The sequence below is a fragment of the Akebia trifoliata genome, chromosome 13 (genome assembly GCF_017979445.1).
Source record: "Akebia trifoliata isolate Shusen 1 chromosome 13, ASM1797944v1, whole genome shotgun sequence".
In the NCBI taxonomy this organism is placed as follows: domain Eukaryota; kingdom Viridiplantae; phylum Streptophyta; class Magnoliopsida; order Ranunculales; family Lardizabalaceae; genus Akebia; species Akebia trifoliata.
In genome coordinates, this window is record NC_141387.1 from 7,963,266 (window position 1) to 7,984,234 (window position 20,969).

General features: G+C 35.8%; 1 protein-coding gene and 1 long non-coding RNA gene across 2 annotated transcripts in view; both read right to left on the bottom strand.

Moving 5' to 3' along the window:
• Nucleotides 1-288: 288 nt before the first annotated feature.
• LOC147387675 (glutamate receptor 2.9-like) lies at nt 289-5,750 on the bottom strand. The gene is made up of 6 exons (XM_086421702.1): nt 5,378-5,750; nt 5,014-5,298; nt 3,935-4,896; nt 2,271-2,583; nt 1,437-1,816; nt 289-1,095 (listed from the first exon to the last, which is right to left on the bottom strand). Exons 1-6 carry the CDS (start codon nt 5,667-5,669, stop codon nt 439-441), a joined length of 2,889 nt encoding a protein of 962 aa, XP_086277828.1. The 5' UTR covers nt 5,670-5,750; the 3' UTR covers nt 289-438.
• Nucleotides 5,751-11,186: 5,436 nt separating this feature from the next.
• Nucleotides 11,187-20,969, bottom strand: part of LOC147387676 (uncharacterized) — a 32,755-nt gene continuing 22,972 nt past the window's right edge. The window contains exon 3 of the long non-coding RNA XR_015171336.1: nt 11,187-11,464. This is a non-coding gene — a long non-coding RNA (uncharacterized LOC147387676). The remainder of the gene's footprint in view (nt 11,465-20,969) is intronic.

Below are 20,969 nucleotides of genomic sequence, written 5' to 3' on the forward strand. Positions count from 1 at the left end.
CTACCTCACATTCTCCTGAAGGAGGTCATGATGGACCATTAGCTCTAATGAACTCAAAAAGTTAAACGAGTGGGATGCAACAATGATGGAATTCATAGGCAAATGATGACTATTAAAAGTATTTCAATAAAATCAATGATCCAATCAATGGGATCTAGGGTCGACATTAAATAAATCAATGGCATGCCCATCTTCTGTGAAGATTAGGATTTATAATGATTTACCATTGAATTAGATTTCTTATATTAAAGTTTGTTTATTTATTTATTTAGGATTACTCTGTTTATTGGTTCAATTCTAAAATTATTTGAATTATCTGAAATTTAAGTACAATTTGTGACGTAAAAAAAAAAATCTTCCTACTCAATTTGTTTGCTTCAATTAATGAGCAACAAACAAAAAGAAAAAATAATAATAAAATAAAGGAGCACCTAAAAATTAAACACTAGAGGTATGGTGGAGTAGCTGCTCTGGGTTAGCCAAGGGATTACCATTTAATCTCCTATCCCACCCAGGAAAAGAAGCTAAACTCAAAACTCTTGCATGAGTATCCAAATGGGCAACATATGTGTGTGCCATTTCAATTTCAGCTAAACTCAAAACTCTTGCATGAGTATCCAAATGGGCAACATATGCGTCTGCCATTTCAATTTCAGCTGGTGAAGATGTCTGAGGATGCCCAGGAGTATTATACCCACTTACACGCTCCCCACTTGTAGGAATCCAATCCTCCACATCCACTGGTTGTGCCGAAGTCGAAACTATGCCTTTGTCGAAGTAGTGGGCTACTCTCTTAGTTCGATTCCACAAACTATCGTCCTCCGGTGATGTATTACTTCTGTATGCTTCTCTATGGCGTCGAAAATTCTTGAATAGTCGAATGAGATATAGTAGAAATACAATGGTAGATGTGCCTACTGTTAGGACGAAGAGTCCCCAAAAGTTGTGGAGGCTTAAGCTTTGGTTGTCGGACTTTGAACACTCGGGCTGTGGTTTGAACCAGTAGTCCTCCAACTTGGTTATTGTACCATCTTCGGAAAGTTCTAAAATGGCTTTAGAGATGTCTTTTGCAATGTGAGAACCTTTTGGAAAGACCTGAAGAGAAGAAAAAAAATATATATGGTTAATTAAATCTTTGTCCTCTCTTGACATGAATCTTGATCCTTCGTTACAAAGACATCTCATTTTTTGAGATAAGGCTTTGATGATGATGATGAATGTTTGTTACACATTACATGTTAGTAAAGGGGCTAACTTGTTAAGTTGGTTAAGGTCTTTTGAGTGTTGATACCATGACTTAGGTTCAAAATCCATTTTCACCTATTAATTATTGACTGTTAATCTCGTTTGTTTAGAAAAAAAAAAGTGTAATGTTTGCAAGTTGGTTAAAGTCTTTGAGTTGATTTTAAGTTTTAAGAGTTTTGGTGACTACTTACAAAGCCCAAGCCTCCAAATCTGTGTGTTGGTCCAGCAACAATGTATCCCTTATACTTGGAGAGGAAGACTTTTAGATAGGGGAGCTCCAGGAATGCGACCTTGATACTTCCATTTTTGAATTCTCCTGGATAGTCGTATTCGCTTTTGATATTTGTTATGCTGTTTACATTGTATTCAAGCACTTGTTCTAAGTATGTCCTCACAAATGAGTCTCCATCGCACCCAATTTTGATGTTGCTTATATCTGTCACAGCTGGTTCGAGTCGCTGGATTGTGAGCATAGAAGTTAAACTGGCTGTGTAGCTTGATGTCACGATGAAAACGACAAAGAGCCATACCACAACCACCATTCGAGTAAAGTTGTTACGAAGTCTCTCCCCTGTAATTAAAATGCAATTGATATATCAAATTCTTAAGCTTTAAGCTATGGGGTTATACATGTATGGGAAGTGTTGAGAGGCCCTAAAGCAAGCCAAATATTGTGCCAAACATTTTTCAAAATAGGAGTTAGAAGTTTCAAAATGCGCTGTTTTTAGTGAGGGTGATCTCTATGGTGAAGAGATCATTCTCACCAAAATCAATTCATTCCAAAAATTCTAACCTTAACTTACAAGTTGAAGAATTGTAGACCATCCAATTTTTATAAATCACTTTTGATGAGGTTAGAAGTTTCACAATGGTTAAACACATGGGCCATCAATGCCACATATGTGATTGGGCCGATGGCCCACCTCATATTGGGCTAGAAGACTGCTAATAAACCAATCAGAACTTGGCATTTTCTTGATTAAACATAATAATGGGTCATCATACTATAAATTAAAATAACTTACTGTGTGCAAAGAAGAGAGTAGAGAAGGTGAACCACAACGCGGTACCGAGTTGACTCTTCCATGGTCCTCTAAATTCCGGATTGGATCTATGTTCCAAGAACCAGACTATGAACATTGTGTACACGAAGACGGCTCCTGTCACTAACCACATTGCCATGGTGAAGGGCTTCAAGAACAACCATGCCTTTTGAGATTCTTCCGATTTCACTGGGACGATCATTGATAGCCCTGACTCAGCATAAGGTTGAGTGAATTCCACGTAATTAGATCGGTTGGCTAGGATCGTCACATCGCCCACCACCGCATCGAAATTCTACCATCAATTTTGACCCAAACAGCAATAAGTATACATTATGGTATATATTACATAACAAGTACGAGAAAAAGGAAACATAATATCAAGAAAGAAATTATAATTCCCTTAAATGATAAAGAGTCTTGGTGGTGTTACCTCTTTAATTTTGAAAGGAACATCTCTCGTAAAGACAAATTCAGACTTGAAAAAATATTAGACAAGTCTTGATAGGAATAGTAATTAGAAGCAAAGAATTTCAATATTCTTTCCTAGTTGAAAAAATTGACCATCACTTGAACCCTTACCCAAGATAAGGTTATCCCTATAAAGTCAAATGAGCCGCTTTTAACCCTCCAATCTTACAAAATGACCTTTCATTTTGTGAATTGTAGGAAATGGAACACTTCTAAAATTCTACTCGATGGACCGATTTTCGAGTAGACTTGATTAGTTGAATGTTTGATTTGGAATCTTTATAATTTGATTCTTGCCTTAATCCAATTCTAGAATCTGATGTTACATCAGGTTCAGATTATAAAATGAGTCTTCTATATTCAAAATCCAAAATTTACTAAAATCAGAAATAAGTATTTTTTCTTGTATTATAATAAATGTGACACTTAGGTATGGTTTTAAAACTCGATTTCACGTCTTGCCTCGTCCAGGGTAATTACTGAGTCGTCTTGGACGATACGTCTTGGTCTCAGATGAGTTTTGAAACCATGGATAGCACTAAAAAAAAAAAAAAAAATTGACTATAAATCCTGAAATCAATTTTTAGAAATAGTGTGGCTAGCAGATTTAGAAATATGAAAACAGTTTTTATATTAATAATCCAAAGTCAAAATCTAGAATCAGAATCAAGCGTGGCCACTGGGCATTGGTATTCTGGGGGATCAAATAACGGGTTCTATAAAATTAAATATTACAAGTCAACTCTTCTTTTTTGAGTTTTAAGTAATCAAGTAAGATCAAGCCAATAGTCAAAGTATACTAAAAAATCCAATCGAATGAAGCCAAGTCATTGAATCAACTCATCTAGTTTAAATAAAAATTATAATCATACTTAAAAATGTATTATAGCATGTTTCCATAGGTCTAAACAAGGAACAAAAGTTAAGGTGAGCCATGTAAAAGAAAAATTAAAACAAAGGTCGAGCTTGAAACATGTTTTCAATTTCGATTGTTTGGTCTCGTGTCATTTTCGTTCGTTATTCCAGGATGTCCTAGTGACGTTGTCTCATTCACAAATAATTCCAAGAATCCAAGATGACTCAGGCAAGTAATCTCGGTATCGAACAATATTTACACCATGATTTAGAAAAAAGAAGAACTTAAAAACAAGTGTTTATGGATTGATGATCCTCACCTTATAATAAACCTGATCCACTAGTTGATCGTAGGTGCCATTGAAGGCCTGGAACTCGTGTGGTAAATCATAGTGGAGATGTTTTAAAGCCTCTTTGAAGACATCGATGCAGAAACCTGTGGGTTCCTCTCCCTCTTTCACCTTCACAAACGTCTCAAATGAGGTTCTTCCTGGTACACCAATCACTAACTTTTTCGAATCCCCAGGCATCAACGATCTTCGTGGGGGCCGCTCTAGTAGACCCCCTGGCCAATTCACCACCCGACCCAATGCTTCCATGTCCCCAGCTTTCTCTCCCCAAAATCCCAACTCTATTGACCATAATTTGAGCTCCATGTAACCCTTCTTGATCACATTAACAATACTATAAACCTGATTTTGTGATAATTCACCATCTCCGAATCGAATTTCACCACTTAAACCACTAAAATTACTTGATAAAATATTTTGTAGTAATGTTTTTGGGGTACTAATGTTTGTTAATCTCTCAATTGCCCTTGCAACACTAGAAATAGTATCGTAAGCCCTTAACGCGGAAATTCCTGGATCGTACTTATATTCGTCTAGATATTCTGATCGAAATTTTTTGCGGAATTTGATCGAAAAGCCTTGAAAAGATGGGTTAGTTTCTAAGAAATGGGATTTAATTCCTATAACACCTTCCATGGAGGACATGACTGATGAATTAAGGGTATCAAAGACGTTTGTAATTGAGTCTGTAGTTATCCAAACAGAATCTTTTCCCATTAAATCCATTTCTTTTGCTTCTGTAAATATATGGGAAGCTAATTGTATCGATGAGTGAACGATGAAGACTCTGGATTGCTTACTCTTTAACTTCTTTAGTTCTTCTCGAATTACTTTCTTGGGATCGGAATGAGAAGAAAAGTATGGAAGAGCTAACCAGTACTCGATCTCCGAGCCAACATCATGAAGAGCTTTTGAGAGAAGTGTGATGACGCCTGTGTCAAAGAAATAAATCTTTGATCATTATTGGACGAATTATACGAACCCTAATACGATTTACATAAAATATAATAGAAAAAAAAAAAAAAGATTTTAAATAATATGATCCAAACCTGAATCACCACCATAAGTGTCATCTTCATAGATTACTATGACTTCACGCCACCGATAAGAGCCAACAATGTTAGCCACACATTTCATTTGGAGGGAAGCATTGTGTGCCATCCGAGCCAAGAAAGGCCACCGAACAGACGTTAACGGAGGAGTAATAGCCGGTGTAGTAAAAGATATCACAGGTACTTGTGCTCGATTTGCTACTTCAGTGACTAACGCCACCTCCTGCCACGTCTCCAGCCCAATAATTGCTTGGACTTTTTTATCTTCAATGAGATTATTAGCTGCACCGAAACAAAATTGAAGAGTTAGCTAGAGATTTAAAGAGAATTGTTCCTAAAGTTTTTTATATAGACATGTTACCTTCAGAGGCTGCTTTGAGGGGATCCCCACCGGAGTCGCTTAAATGGAGGACTAATTTGTAGTTGTTGCTCAACCCATGGTTGTTGAATTCTTGGATTGCGATTTCCATGGCTATCTTCTCTTCTCTTCCAATACGAGAATTAGCATCGATAATGGCACCGATGTTCATAATTTTGTTGTTGTTTTGGGCTTTTGTGAACCCTCCATGAGAGAGAAGAATGAAGATGAAGATTAAAAAGAACTTAGATAATAGAGAAGATTTAATAACAGTAGTAGGGATTGAGAGAGGCATTTGGAATTTGGAGAGCTTTGTATTCTACAAGTAGTATTTATAATAGAGAATGGGAAAGAGAAATTTTGTAATCTAATTTAGATTTTAGTATGGTGATTTGGTTAAATTGATAAAAACCATGTATGGTGAGAAATTTAATTGGAATGATTTCAATCGTTATTGGGTGGTTCGTTAGGACTTGTGACACCGTGTGGGACCATCACGGTCGGATTCTTCAGTTATGACGCGGTTTTGACCCGAATATGAATCCGTTGGGCAATTATCCATAATACCCTTGCTGCTTGAAATGTTTAAAACAATTTTTTTAAAAGTTAGTTGGACCGATAATTAAACCGAAATTTTAATTGATTCGTGGAATCGGGTCGACGAAGGTTCATTTTGATTGGACCGATATCTAATTATTATTATATATATAAATATATAAAAATAATGAAAGATAATTTAAAATATCAATATAAGATAAATAAATCAATAAATATAATATATAATATAATATAATATAAAATTTGAGAAATTAAATTCATTTAAATTAAGTATTCTTTAATAAATGATAAATTGATTAAAGTTGGATCATTCAAGTCTTTAATGGATTTTATTAACATGTGAAGCTAGGACACATGTTAACTATGAATTTAAAATAACTTGAAAATATGTATTTGAGGATATTTTTGGTGGAATCTTTTTTGAGGGTATTTTAGATGATAAAATAAGGGTCTTGTTAATATATGCCCACGGAACACGTTAAAGTGCAATAACTACAGCAGGTAAATTATATTTTGTATTAATTATTTTTATCAAAATACTCTTAGATGCTTATTTTCAAAGTGTATTTATTGCACTTTAACGTGTGCCCCTTGCATTAATAAAACTAAAAAAATAAATTTTGGTGCGGGAATTTAATGCTTCTAAATGACTCCTCTTTAATCAATGAAATTTGCTTTAAAAAAAGTGCATGTTTTGGAAGCCCACCCTTCAATTTAAGAAGGTTTAAATCTCAAAAAGAGATAATGATGTGACATAATTTTTGAGTAGTTTTCTTTAGACTTAAAAATCGATTCATAGACACGACTTCGTACGTTTGAACCATTAAATTAAAAAAACCGATGGTTCTTAAATAAATATTGATTCTTAATAAATCGGACTAAAATTTCTAAAAAATCTAGTCAAACCCAGTTGGACTGTTGGTCCAGTCCGATTTTTAAGACACTAGTTCAAAGTTGACCAATGCCATGGGAAATGAATTCTTCATGCATAATTTGGCGCACACAGATATGGTAATTCGAGTATGATTAAGATTATATGTTTCATGATTTAAAATCTCATTTTGCTTTCACAACGTTTTAACTAAAACATCCTAATTTCTCAATATTTTGAGATGAAATCAAAATATTCAAGTTTTGTTTTGTTCGATTTAATTTTTCCAAAGAGAGAGAGAGAGAGAGTACTTGGATCATCAGTTGTAACAGAGCCGTACCAGAATACATGTCAACTTCTATCTCTTTCCCTGCATCATCCCCAACAACTTCTATCTCTTTCCCCCCATCATCCCCCCCCCCCCCCCCTCCCTCCCCACAGACTCTAGTTTCCTTATCTGAGATACCCATGTTTTCAAATTGATGATATGCCATTGACCTTGGTCTCCTCTTGAGAACTAAAGCTTTTAGACAAGCCCAACTTTATGTATTATAAACTATCTGAGATACCCCTATGTTTTCAAATAGATGATATGTCCCTTGACTTTAGTCTCTTCTAAAAGAATTGTAGACACCTAAAATTGTCTGAAAAGTCTCGAGAGCAATCTAAAATCTTGCAAGAGATGAGCACGATCTTCAAATCAGATAAAAATTCAAAACTAGGGTAATCTGAAAAAGGTCTAGAGTTAAGGGAACAAAAATTAGTAAGAGTTTGTACCTATGCATTGACTAGGCTAGAAAATGTCCTGGTTCATGCATAAGGTAAAGACCAATGTAAAACTAGCCTAGTCCGTGCCTAGAGCAACAACCAGTGCAAGGTTGCACAAGTCCTTGCCCTAGCCCTATGTACATACTAGTTCATTTTTTAGTATTTTTTGGATTCATGCTCCATGTGATTACAAATTCTACTAAGGTATTTTTACACCTTAATCCTCCTTACAAACTGATCAGGGTCTAGAAAGTGATTTCTAGAGCCCTAATTACATAGATTTTATTAGTAAATCATACACTAAACCTTCTAATTGAATATAGTTCATTATTAGTCCACAATAATTCTTGTTTTCAATTTAATTATGTATTTCATAAGTAATTACGTTTAATTTCGTGTAAACAAGAAAGATCGTAAATTTTCGAAATAATTCAGAAGATTAGAAGAAATCATTGTGATCAAGGAACCAAGATAAGTCAACAGACCAAGACCCAAGTCACGTGGGCCCAGTTGGACTGCAACACCATGGTCAACATGGGTGGTGCGGTCAACGCAAACAATTTTACCTCGAAATTCGTACTGAAAGCTGGCGGCTAAAAAACATCCGTAATAGACTAGGATTTTAGAATTTTTATAATGTCTCCAAGATCATAATTCCCACAAGAAACTCTAATTTGGTTTCTCTATAAATAGGAGACCAGACCAAGAGTTAAAGGCATCTAGATTTAGAGAATTAGTAATATTAGTTTTTAATTTCTGTTTCTTAGTTTTATAGAAATTGTAAGGAGGCTCTTCCAGTTTCAAAATCAAGAAGCAATTAAGAATTATTTTTCTCTCATCTCTATTCTTTCTTTCAGTTTCTCTTTACTTTATTTTTTACTTTATTGCTCTTAAAATGGCTATTGGCTAACTTTTCTATTAGGTCGATTGAGGAAGTCGGAGCAAGACTTTGTCAGTGTTTACTATTCTCGTAATTGCTTCATAATGTTATTGTGATATTTGTTTGATAATTATTATTAGGTTAAACATTGAATGTTTCTCAAAATTTTGATGATCCATTTTTTGATTAGTTCAATTAATGCTTATCTAATAATCTTGGCTTAATTTATCGTATATTTTTTTTATCTTGTTTATATTATAATTATTTGATTTTTCGATCCACAAACATTAACTTTATTTAGTGGATCGAGATAAATAGAGAACCAAAAATCATTGATAAAGCTTGTGAAGGTGGATCCAATTGATCTACACTTCTTTATTGTATTTTTAAATCTTTCTTTTAATAGTTTTTTTCAGATAAACTTCTCTTGAAAATTATTTTTAATCGGTTACATAAACTTGAATTGGATTGGAAGTTAAAATACTTTGGATTAACGTTATCTTTGTGATTCGACCCTTGCTTACTAAGGTTTTTTTTTGTTCTTATTTTATTATCATCTACAGCTCAAACACAAACCCCTTTACCACATTTGTCTTGAGACAAGTAAGGTGAATTCTCCTTTCTACCCATCCTTTAGTTATTTCATGTAAATTTTCACCAAGGTTTTTTTTGTAAATATTGGCATCCTGAAAAGGAATCTTATTTTACCCTCTTAATGGCCAATTACCTGTTTAGCCTCAAGTTGTTAACATACATAAGGAGGTAATTGACCATGTTTGCATGGATAATTTCTTACCCTTCTTCATGATTCTTTGAAATTAGACTGAGTTCAAAGGGTGTGGACACTTTTGCCCTTCATAGAAGTCTCAACAGCTTTAAAGGTGAATTACTTTACTAACCCTAAGTTGTTGAGATACATGAGAGAGTAATAGGCCCTTAAGACCTCTCCTCTGTAGATAACTCAATGTCATCATTGAACTTTTTCATAAAATTCAAGCTCTCCTCAAATGTGTAAAACTTTTCATCCCTCAAAGAATTCTTTAGAGATGTTGAGGGAGATTTACCCTTGATAATCATAATTTGTAAAACTCATAAAGGTGTATATGACCATCAAAACCTCTTTGATGAAGGATAATTAATGTCAATCACTAAGAATTTTTTGTAAATGACTTGAATTTGTTATCTTTAATTTGGACTATTATATCCCCAAAAGTTTTGAAAAGCTTATAAATAGAGAGGTTCCTAGGGCTTAAGGGCTAAGCTTTCTTTCATCCAAAAATTCTGTTAAATCCTCTTCTCAAAAGTCTTCAAGACCCCAAAAATCTGTCTTACTTTCATCTCCTAAAGATCCTAGAAGAAGAAGATGAAGGTGATGATGATGATGAAAATGAAGAAGGCAAAGGTATGAACACTGATTTAATTTCTTTATTTCCATTTCCCTTCCTATTTATACCTACCTCCCTCATTATAAGTTTTATTTTATTTTTCATTAGAGCCTAAAATCAATTCAAATCCTTATCTCACCTAATACATTGGTAAACCCACCTAGAAATTGAAAGTCAGATTGGGAATCAAAAGAAAGACTCTGTAGGACCTTTTTAGAATCCAATCATGTAGTAAACTATAGCGTCCATGTTCATGTTCATGTAGTGTAAGCATTTACAATGGCAAGATGAGATTAGGGAGTACTTTATCCTTCACGAGGTGATCCCCACAACTTTGAATCCATAATAAGCTCCATTGATTTATTTTGCATGCATCATGTAGTTAAAAGCATACTAAGCCTGTTAGTATCATTATTCATGTAGTTTAGACACTATAATTACAAGACAAGATTGAGACGTATATCCTCTCATAAGGTGATCCCCCACCATGGTAAGTTCATAATAAGTTCCATTGGAACATTTAACATGCTTTCACTTAGCACATAGTCGCTTCGTGCATTCATATAGATTAAGCATGAAAATGGTAAAGGTTACAAAATAACACTCCTACTAATGGAATGTCACTAAAAATCTTACCGACAATATCCAAGCCCAAATCTTGGGGTACATTCTGATTGCTTATACGCCATCATAAAAGATGCCAGCGTTTAAAGGGTGCTATATCCTTATGGGTTGATACTCCCAACTCAAAACAAACATGAGAATCCCAACTGGTAAGGACATAGCATATCAAGCCATGCACATATACTTTAGTATGCATGCATTGTACATTCATGTATTATCATCATCTTACTAACCAAACCTGTTTTAAAAAATAGTCTGGTCTTCACATATCCAATGCCTAGCTAACCACCAACTTGGTGGGTAGGATGGGATGTCTAACACCTTCCTCGCATCCTTCAACCAAACCTTCTTACTTGAATGTTTCGGTTAAGACTAATTTGCGAGTAATTTTCAAAGTAAAAAAAAATTATTTTGAGAAAACGCATTTTCAAGTGATCATTCACACCTAAGAATACATGAATGGTGGCTACTCCAAAACCTATGTAGTGTGAAACCTACACATCTACAAGACTTCTTCAAACGTTGAAATTAATGTTTCAGAATTTTTCATATATCATGAAATATTTCATTAATGTTACGGTAATGTTTTAGTATCATTTTGATTTTTCAAAAAATTGAAACAATGAGATGAAACAAGAATTTAAACCATGATATGTTCAATAATTCGCTTAAAAATTTAATTAAAATAAATGGAGAGCAACACAAAAATTTACAACATAGATGAGATATGAAAATGTTTAGAGTATAATTTAACTTCAACACATTACAAAATCGAGGGCTTTTAGAGGCATTTCATTTTGGCAGTTTTCATGGAGCGTCAAGATAGGCGATAAAAGGGGGCATCTTCATTGGAAACTCCTTTGAAGAATGACGAGCTTCTAAATCAGCAGATCAATGGGAGGCGTTCCACTTAGAAGAAGGAAGAAACAAAACCATAGTGATCAATTGAGCCGATTTTAATGGCGATTTTGTGAACCACCATAACAAACCCTAAATCGAGGCTCCTTCCAAAATGCCATTAAAGAGTTAAAAAAATTCAGAAAATTCAGCCATATATACCTTTTACAACACTAGGTATATAAAGAATAATAACTCAAGTACACAAATAAAACATGAAACAAATAAATAGGTCAAAACCACCGATGAAAATTTTCATTACCATTATCCAGTTTTAAGAAAACTTCCCAATTTGCTTGAGATTGATCATTTTGTATCACATTTTTCAAGATCCCTTTTGTAAAGGGAAATAATTACGGTTTAATCTAAGTTGTACACGTGTCCAAGCTGATTAAGTGGTAATAGGCGCAGGTCAGCATACGAGTGCTGTCCTTCAAGCAGGGTAGATCAAAGTGGAGATCTCCCTAACTTGGTTGGAAGGGCAGCACAACATTAAGTGAAACCAGGCCAGCCAAGTAGGGCAGGCCTGGTCATAGAGTAATCGTAAATCTGATGGTCAAGGAGGAGATCTCTATAAAATAGTACGATCAATCCAAAAGATCCTCGTTAGGTAAACAATCCTGTAGAGTTAGGGGATATCCTAGGATTGTCGCCCAAAAAAAGAAAAACCCTAATTCACAGCAAGGAATTATAAGGAACACAGTTAGTACTGTGGAAGGGAATCTTTTTGGGAGAGGTCAGAAGTCTAACCAATTTTCTTAGACGATTCCTCTACTTTTTTAGCTTGAATGTCGGAGTGATTTTGGCAAATACCACTCTGCTGGGATGAAGAAAGTGCTTGGAGCGACTTCATATTAGTAAGGCATAGTATTTCAAAGCCGTCTACCGGATTATGATCACACAAAACTAACATCGTCTATGGGAATACTAGTAGCAAATTGATTTCAGTTGAAACAATGGTGAGATCCACAAGAACAAATGAAGTCAATGTACCCCCACCAGTGGCACCGGCCACAGATGCTCAGCTCTTGACAATGCTAGATGCCATAAGGAAGCAGCAGGAAAAAATACAAAAGAAGATGGACGATTTGGTTGAACAAAATTGGAATTTAAGCCAACGTCTCGATAACTAGCAGTCAGTCAGGCAAGATAGCCCACCAAGAGACCCTCAATTATCAGATGAAGGTGACTGTGCTTCGAGTACAGAAGAGAGCGTACCGTTATTGATCCCTACGGGAGAAGGCGAGATAGAGGTTGCCACCACAACCACTCGGACTGAGCTTGTAATAGGTTTAACTCAAGAATAAATAAAAGAGATGATCAGAAAAGAGAAGGAAACGATGAAAAGTGTTGATATAGGCACAACGGCTGTGCAAACCGTTAAAGGGATCCAGAAGTCTTCCTTTACGGCATAAATCCTAGCAGAGGAAATTCTAAAAAAATTTATGCCGCCACGCTTTACTTCTTACATGCGAACGAAAGATCCAGTGGAGCATCTTTTCCATTTTCGACAGATGTTAGCTTTATGGGAAGGAAATGAAGGATTGATGTGCAGACTGTTCCCTTCGAGTTTGCAAGGGAATGCGCTAACATGGTTCCATAAGTTACTAGGTGGGTCCATAACTTCTTTTGAGGAGATATGTACTACCTTTGTAGCGCATTATATTAGCAATATAAAGAGCAGCAAAGACGTTGATGCGCTGCTTAGCATGAAGATGCAGTCTGGAAAGAGTCTCAGAGAGTTTATGAGAAGATTCAAGGAGGAAACGATGTCCTTAGAGAGTTGCAACAAGAAAATGGCTGTTGTGGCATTCAGGAACTCCTTGCCTTCTGGCTTAAGGTTGTATAGGTCCCTTGTGAAGAAGAGACCATAAGCATTGAATGAACTGTTCGAAAAAGTAAAGAAGTATATTCGTTTGAAAGATGACCCTCAGAATTCTACCAGAAAGAGCAAGGTAATACATTATATGGTGAAACCCAATAAGTAGCATCAACCATACCAGCAGAGTAAGAAAAAATCAATTGCGTAGGATAAAGAACAAATAAGAGATGGGACATATTTCGCCATGTCCCTTAGTTAAATCTTGTTGCTCATTGCAAATGAGCCTTATTTTGAGTGGTTAGTACCCTTTCCTCGAGATTAGATAAATCGATATGAAAGATACTACAGGTACCACAAAGTAAGGGCGCACACCACCAATAGATGCTAGGCATTAAGGAGATTTCTTCAGAAGTTGGTAGAGTAGGGTAGGTTGAGAGATTTGCCCAGAAGGCAGAGGGAAGATCCGCCCTGAGATAGGATCCTCGGGCCTGACCAGCCACCTATTGAAGGATAGGATCGTAGGGTAGCTGTGATACATGTTGTTCTCAGGTAGGAGAGTAGAAGATCAGACCAGAACATAAATGACGAGAGGATCAAGAGACGTAGAGTAGAGCATATGGCTCATGTTTATACAACAATGAGTGGGCTTACAAAGCATATAAAACCTTATGTCAAACAGACTATGGAATTCATAGAAAAGGACCTAAAGGGGGTAGTAAGACCCTGTAATGATGCACTTGTGGTAACTCTCCAGGTAGACACCTTTACTCTCAAGAGGGTGTTGATCGACAATGGCAGCTCTATCAACATTTTGTACGCTTCAACTTTTCTGAAGATGAGCCTCAGTAGAAGTGTGCTCATTCTAGTAGGAACACCACTGATTGGGTTTGATGGAAGGACAAATCAGCCTTGGGGGGAGATAGTTTTGCCTGTGTAGGCAAGACTTATAACCTTGATGACCAGGTTTATGGTCGTTAAAGGTTGTTCTCCATACAACACCATCCTAGGTAGATAGTGGATGCATGAGATGAAAGTTGTACCCTATACGTATTATCAGGTTCTACGATTTCCAATGCCATGAAGGATGTGAGACATACGAGGAGAGCGGCCCAAGTGTGTACATTAGGCAGAGAGGAGCCCTCTGAGATCAAGGTTCATTAATAATAGTTACAATGGGGGGAAAATGAGCCTGGTGAATCCCTGTGCCTGGAAAGTATCCAGATTGTGAATATAGGAGAAGGCAGACAGATAGGTGTAGGAACGAAATTGGCTCTAGAGGAGTTGAGAGTACTGATTGATTGTCTAAGAAAGAACCGGGATGTTTTCACCTGATCCATAGAAGAGATGTCGGGGATCAACCTAGAGGTGATCTGTCACCATTTGAATGTGGAATCAACCTTCAAATCGATAAAGTAGAAGCCAAAAAGATTAGAACCTCGATTTAGAGAAGTAGTGAACGAAGAGGTGAACAGGCTGATTAGAGCTGAATTTATTAGGGAGGTGCAATTCCCTGATTGGATAGCAAACATCGTGATAGTGCCTAAGAAGAATGGAAAAGTCAAAGTTTATATTGACTTTATAAACCTAAATAAGGCTTGTCCCAAGAATAGTTTTCCTATGCCAAAGATATATTAGTTGGTAGATGTGACTTCATGCCACAAGAGGTTGTCTTTCATGAATGGCTATTCTGACTATAATCAGATACAGCTCAGCCTGACAGATCAAGAGAAAATAATCTTTATCACCGAGCAGGGACTCTATTGCTACCAAGTCATGCCCTTTGGATTGAAAAATTATGAGACTACGTATCAGAGATTGGTAACAGAACTCTTCTGGGATCTGTTAGGAAAAATCATAGAAGTCTACATAGATGATCTGCTGGTGAAAAGTAAAAGGAAGGAGGATCAAATAGCTGATCTAGAAGATGTCTTTTTTCAAGTAAAAAAAGTCGGGATGAGCTTAATCCGAAGCAATGCACTTTCGCATTAACCTTGGGAAAATTCTTAAGTTACCTGGTCACGAAGAGAGGGATAAAAGCCAATCCAGACAAGATCAGAGCATTGTTAGAAATGCCTTCCTCAAAAACATAGAAGCAAGTTCAGAAGTTGGTAGGAAAAATGGCAGTACTTAATCGTTTCATCTCCAAGTCTTCGGATAAATGCAGACCATTGTACCAGTTGCTGTAGAAAAATACCAGGTTTGAGTAGACAGAAGAGTATGAGCAAGCCTTCGTAGAACTAAAAAAGTACTTGGGAAAACCACTTATACTCTCCAAGCCAGAAGTGGAAGAGGAATTATGACTGTACTTAGTCATCTCAGAGCACGCACTCAATTCAGTCTTGATCAGGCTTGGACCAGCAGTCGAGCAACCCATTTATTTCTTGAACAAGACTTTCACTAAGTCGGGACGCGTTATGATAAGGTCCCAATAATCTCATTTTAGGATCGTAATTTCACAAAGATTATCAAAGTTTAAGTACTAGTTCCCTTAAAATAACAATAAATTTTATTAAATCCCAAATTAATGTGGCTAACAATAGTTTGTTACTAATTTCAGGTGAAAATGGCACATTCGGAAATCAACAAAAGAAATAACAATTACTGTTACAACATGCGAGCAAAAAGGAAGCATCCGGCAAAATCTCGAGGATTTTGGGCGCCACGTCACTGCGTCACGGCTAGCCAAGACCGTGCCGCGATCATTTCGAGGAATTTGTCCTCGAGATTTTTACAGAAGCTTCGGTGGTTGTAACTGATTGGGTCATTCGAATTGAATTATCCGTCAAATCACCCCGATTACCCGAATACGAACATTATAAATTTGAGGGTTGATTTCAAAGAAGGGGTCCCCTCTTGGGTCCCTTTTGAGCCTCTTCTTCTCCCCAATTTCTTTGCATAGTTCCTAGTTTTTCTTTTAGAGAGAGTGTTTTATAATAGTGAGAGGATTAAGAGTTGATTGTATTAGTTTTTCCCCCATTAGTTCTTATTGTAATTCGTTGGAGAACCATTTAAAGAAGGAATCACAAGTTGCAACTCTGTTTTACATTCTCCTCTCCATCTAGTGTCTTCTTTATTTTCTTATTGTTGCAACCATGACCCTTGCTATGAGTAGCTAGATCCTCTTTAGAGAGATCAAGGATGCCGGAGCAAGTTCATTCTATTCATGTTATTTCAATTCTATATTTCTATGTTTAATGTTAAATCTGTGAATCTTTTCATGATAAGATCATCCAATTTATACTTCCATTTCAAGCTTTGATGAGTATTACTTAGATAAGTTCAAGAACACTCATGCTCTGTGATGAATGGAAGCATAAGTCAGATAATCTTGCCTAAATCAGAGATCTTCATGGATACTTTTAGATTCCAATCAATGGATACATCGAATCATCTTCCGATCCACGAGCAATGACTTGCTACGTGGATTGAGTCATATTTAGAATTAATTAGCATTTTGGATGACTTGCAATGGTAGAGTTGAGCTCTCTAAGCCATTTCTCACTAGTTTCAATTTCTCTTTTCTATTGTTAATTTTCATTTTCTAATTTGCAACAAATCTGTTTTGTTTTTAAATGAATCTGTTTTCTAATTCTGTTTTGGCCCTTTTATCCGAATGAGATTTTGAATCCAAACTATCCCTGTGAAACGAATTCGACTTGCCCAAAGTCTTAGTTCACATCTTAATCTCTGCATTTATTTAGCAAGATTTACAATCGATCAAAATGGCGCCGCTGCCGGGGACAGCGAGTTGATTCATTTTCCAATTCGGAAAGTATCCGAAACAGAACCGAACGTGTTTTGCTTAAAACAGAAGCCAAACGAACAGAAAAAAAATTGAAAAAAATTCCATTACAATCCTGAGGATATCAGAAACCATTTCCAATTTGAAATTTTGATTTTCATCAAAATTTTACCGCGCCGCGGTTGCCTCTAGGTGCTCCGCGGTGACGTGTCAATAAGTTTTGCTGATTTTTGTTGAACAAGTTTCTGACATCATGGACATTGTAATGGTCATATTTTTTTTTTCTTAGCATTCTGATTTGAATAATTTTGTTATTTTCAGGTGAAGGACTCGACGGATTTCAACGAAAGACGACACGTGGAAATTTTATCCACCAAATTGATTCCCTCACTAAGAAGACAGCAACTTCCAATTCTCTGTTCATTTTATTTATTTTTTTCTTAGAAAATAATTTGTATTAGGTACTTGAATTTGTATTAAATTTTAATTGTATCCAAGAGGGCTCGGATTGTAATATAATTAAGGACGGACAATAGTGGGACGAAACTATCTCAGCCCCTCAAGTTCGGACACCAAGTTTGGTGTTGGTGGCCCGAGTTGACTCAACTCGATCATCCCCCGTCTAGAATGGGAAGTAAAATTTTGAAACATTCACGCATCTCTCGCTAGTGAGTTTCTGTATTGATTTTAAGTGACTAATCTGTACACATTGGATTGCACCTAGTAATAAGGGCACCCTTACGAGGATGGCACCATAAGATAAGAATCGGAGTTCATTACCGATATCTTGCCCTTTCAGGAAAATCAAATTCACAGCCAATTAATTAATTAAAATTAATTAGATTGGACTCTAGGTTCCATCGAGCTCATTAAGCAAAGTTAATTAAAAGTTGCACCAATTGCACTTCTTGATCGTGAACAGTGCCTAAGCGCAATCTTGCCCTGTAGTTCTACGTGAATTCAGGGGATAGACACACGTCTATTCAAGACGAGAGGTGATCTAAGAGTGCTCTTGCTCAGCATTGTGCGCCACCTCTCATCTGGAGATTAAACTGGCTGTTCCGATTTCAGAGATTTGGGTTAGAGGCTTTGATTAATCCTTTGAACCAGTTAGGAGCTGTCTAGTCATAGGCACCCAGTTTTCACGTGTGAATTCCTTCCTCTTCTGTGTGCAATTCAATAGTGTATGTTAGGTTAGATACATAACCTCGAGCAGATTTATATCGTCATGGAGTTTAGGAGAGAATCATTGATCTCGTGCGGCTTATGTGATAATTATGGTCATTCTCCCGAGCATTGTCCGAGTCAGCCCATGCTTCATGCTAGACAGGCCAATATGCATCATTCTCAAAATTCGTATTGGATGCCGACACCCAGTTCGTTCGACCAACCATACCATGTAGATAATTTGTTTCCCCAAAATTCCATACCGTGTCAGAACGAGTTCACTTAGGGTAGTCATTTTGGTAACCATGAAGAGTTTTATTTGCATAACACCTCGATGATGAATCCAACTATAATTTTCCAACAATCCTATGATTCTCAACATTTCTCCAATTGTAGAGCTACAGAGCCTGAGCCAATATCCACTCACTCATATTTGTCTTCTCTTCAATCGTCGTCATTAGAGTCTATGATGTCTGCCTTCTTAATTCAACAACAACAGTTAATCCAACAACAACAGCTCCATCAACAAATGTTGGTAAATCATCAACAACAGTTGTTAAATCATCAACAACAATGGGATATGGGTCAAGCCTTAGTCAACATAGAAACTCAACTGAGTCACCTAGCGTTATCCTTAGAAGAAGGAAAATTTGATAAATTCAAAAATGAGGATATCTCAATCCTGGAAAATCCACCATTCTTTCAAAATAACCTTAGTGACCAGTTCTACTTTTTTAAAGATTTCGATGATTGTCCATCAACAATTGATAACCCTGTCTCAATTGAAATTTAAATTCAAACCAATGAGGTTACAATTCCAACCGAAGCAACGATGGAAGTCCAACTAAGTCAGCTTATTGTGCCCTTAGAAGAAAGAGAAAATGGTCAATTTTCAAATGAGATAACCCATGAAAGCCAACCAATGTTTCAAATTCCCAATGAGCAAGTTGATTGTATAAATTTGGCTAAGCAAATTGATCCGCCATCAGAGGAGACTGTTATCCAGGAGGAATCACCAACCAATTCTAATTTGTTAGTCACACCAATTTCGACCATTATTGATTCAATTTCGTATCCCATCCAACCCATCATTTCACAAAAGTGTAAAGACCCTTTTATGTCTTACAGCTTCCATTCTCTTTGGGAATATGATGATTGAAACTTGTTTTGAAAAAGTGATGACACTAAGAACTGATGACAAACGAGGGTTGTTGATCATTTTAAAAAATAATTTTCATGTCTTAACGATGGTAAAAATATGTTTACCTATCAATTGGGGTGGAAAGTCGATTGTTGTGTCCGTTAAAATGAATGTTAAGAAAATTCCTATATATCAGATCTTTTGATAGGTCCAGCTGAAGATGTTAAACTTAGTGCTGCTTGGGAGGCAACCCATGTGCTTTTATTTTAATAAGTAGTGTAGTTAGGAAATAAAATTTTTCTTTAAAAAAAAAAAAAAAAAAAAAAAAAAAAACCTCTAACTTTAATCCCTTTCTCATTCTCTTCATCTTCAAGTCCACTATCGAACCCAAATCAATGAGTGTCACTAGAACTGCAGCCTGGTCACTAATTGTTGATTGAGTAGCAGAGATAGATGTTAGCTTATATTGAGGAGAAAAAGGCACAGACCACTGAATGTTCGGATTAAGATAGGTTTAAATTTTAGATTATGATGTTTTTAATTTCTTAATTTCTTAATTAGGTTATTTTTCTATTTTAGGAAAGATTTCTTTTATGCAAAAAAAAAAAAAAAAAACTGCTTCGAAAATTATCATTGTTATAACTTTCATTCTTTTCAGAGTAGTTGTAACAAGACTTTGCACATTAATGCCCAATTCGTTTCAGGTGTGATCTAACCTTTCTATTTTTCCTTACTGCTTGCATATTGAGAACAATATGTCATTTAGGTTTGGGGGTATTAAGTTAGCTCACAATTGCATTGCATTGCATCTCATTAGTATTTTAGGTTCATGTTTATTTTATTGCTAGTTTAATTTCATGTTAAAAAAAAAAATTTCAAAAATATTCAACACTTTCGAAATATTTTCTTCAAAATCTTTGTATATATTTTTTACATATGAATTTCAAATCTCAGGCTCATGTTCTAACTTTTGATCAAAAGTTCTTTTTGGTTATTCCTCATTAAGAAAATTATGAAAGATATACTGTAAAATTTTACTTCTGATTAAGTATTTGGAAAGATAAGATTTTATGGAACAAAAGTTGGCCCTCTTCTCTGTCTGGAGTGTTAGGGAAAACCTAGTCTAGTGAACTATGACTTCTCTGTCCTTTGGTTGGCTGGTTAGAAGAAAAACAGAATTGAAGTTAGTATTACTTGGACAGCAACCATAGGATTAAACTGGGTACCTTGAAAAGGGCTACCTGCTTTTTGTAAAAGGAATACCAAAAAATGGTGAAGGGCGATAAAATCTAAAAAAGAAACAGAAAATACGAGAAAAATGTCAAAGATGGCTAGAACTGCAAAAAATGAAAAAAGATTCCAATGAGACCAAATAGTGCAGTAGGGAAAAAGCCGTCAATGGTAAAAACGTGAGTAAACTGGAATATCACAGATAAAGCCCCTTAGAGGTATTAAAGTGAATATCCACACCTCTCACAATCCCAAACAGGATGCTTAGTTTCGAGTTAGAACTTAGGTAGAACCAACCATTCTTAGCAGTTAGGAGGTGAAATCTTGTTCCTAAAAAGATGTTGCTTTTAAAAAGAAAAAAAAATCAGAAAATCACACAAGCACTCAAGTTATCTTTCAAATTTTTTGAAAATGAGGAATAAAAAACTTAGAACTTTGTTCAAACATAAATGACCTTTGACTGATTTATGAAATGTCGTTATGTTCACTTTACATACTTTGATTTTGATT

Bases quoted from the DNA above. Each gene is read 5' to 3' on its own strand.
- LOC147387675 (XM_086421702.1), bottom strand. From the start codon at position 5,669: ATGCCTCTCTCAATCCCTACTACTGTTATTAAATCTTCTCTATTATCT. The intron at 5,299-5,377 runs GTAACATGTCTA...GTTTCGGTGCAG, and splicing joins CCTCAAAGCAGCCTCTGAAG to CTAATAATCTCATTGAAGAT. The intron at 2,584-3,934 runs GTGAGGATCATC...AATTGATGGTAG, and splicing joins TGGATCAGGTTTATTATAAG to AATTTCGATGCGGTGGTGGG.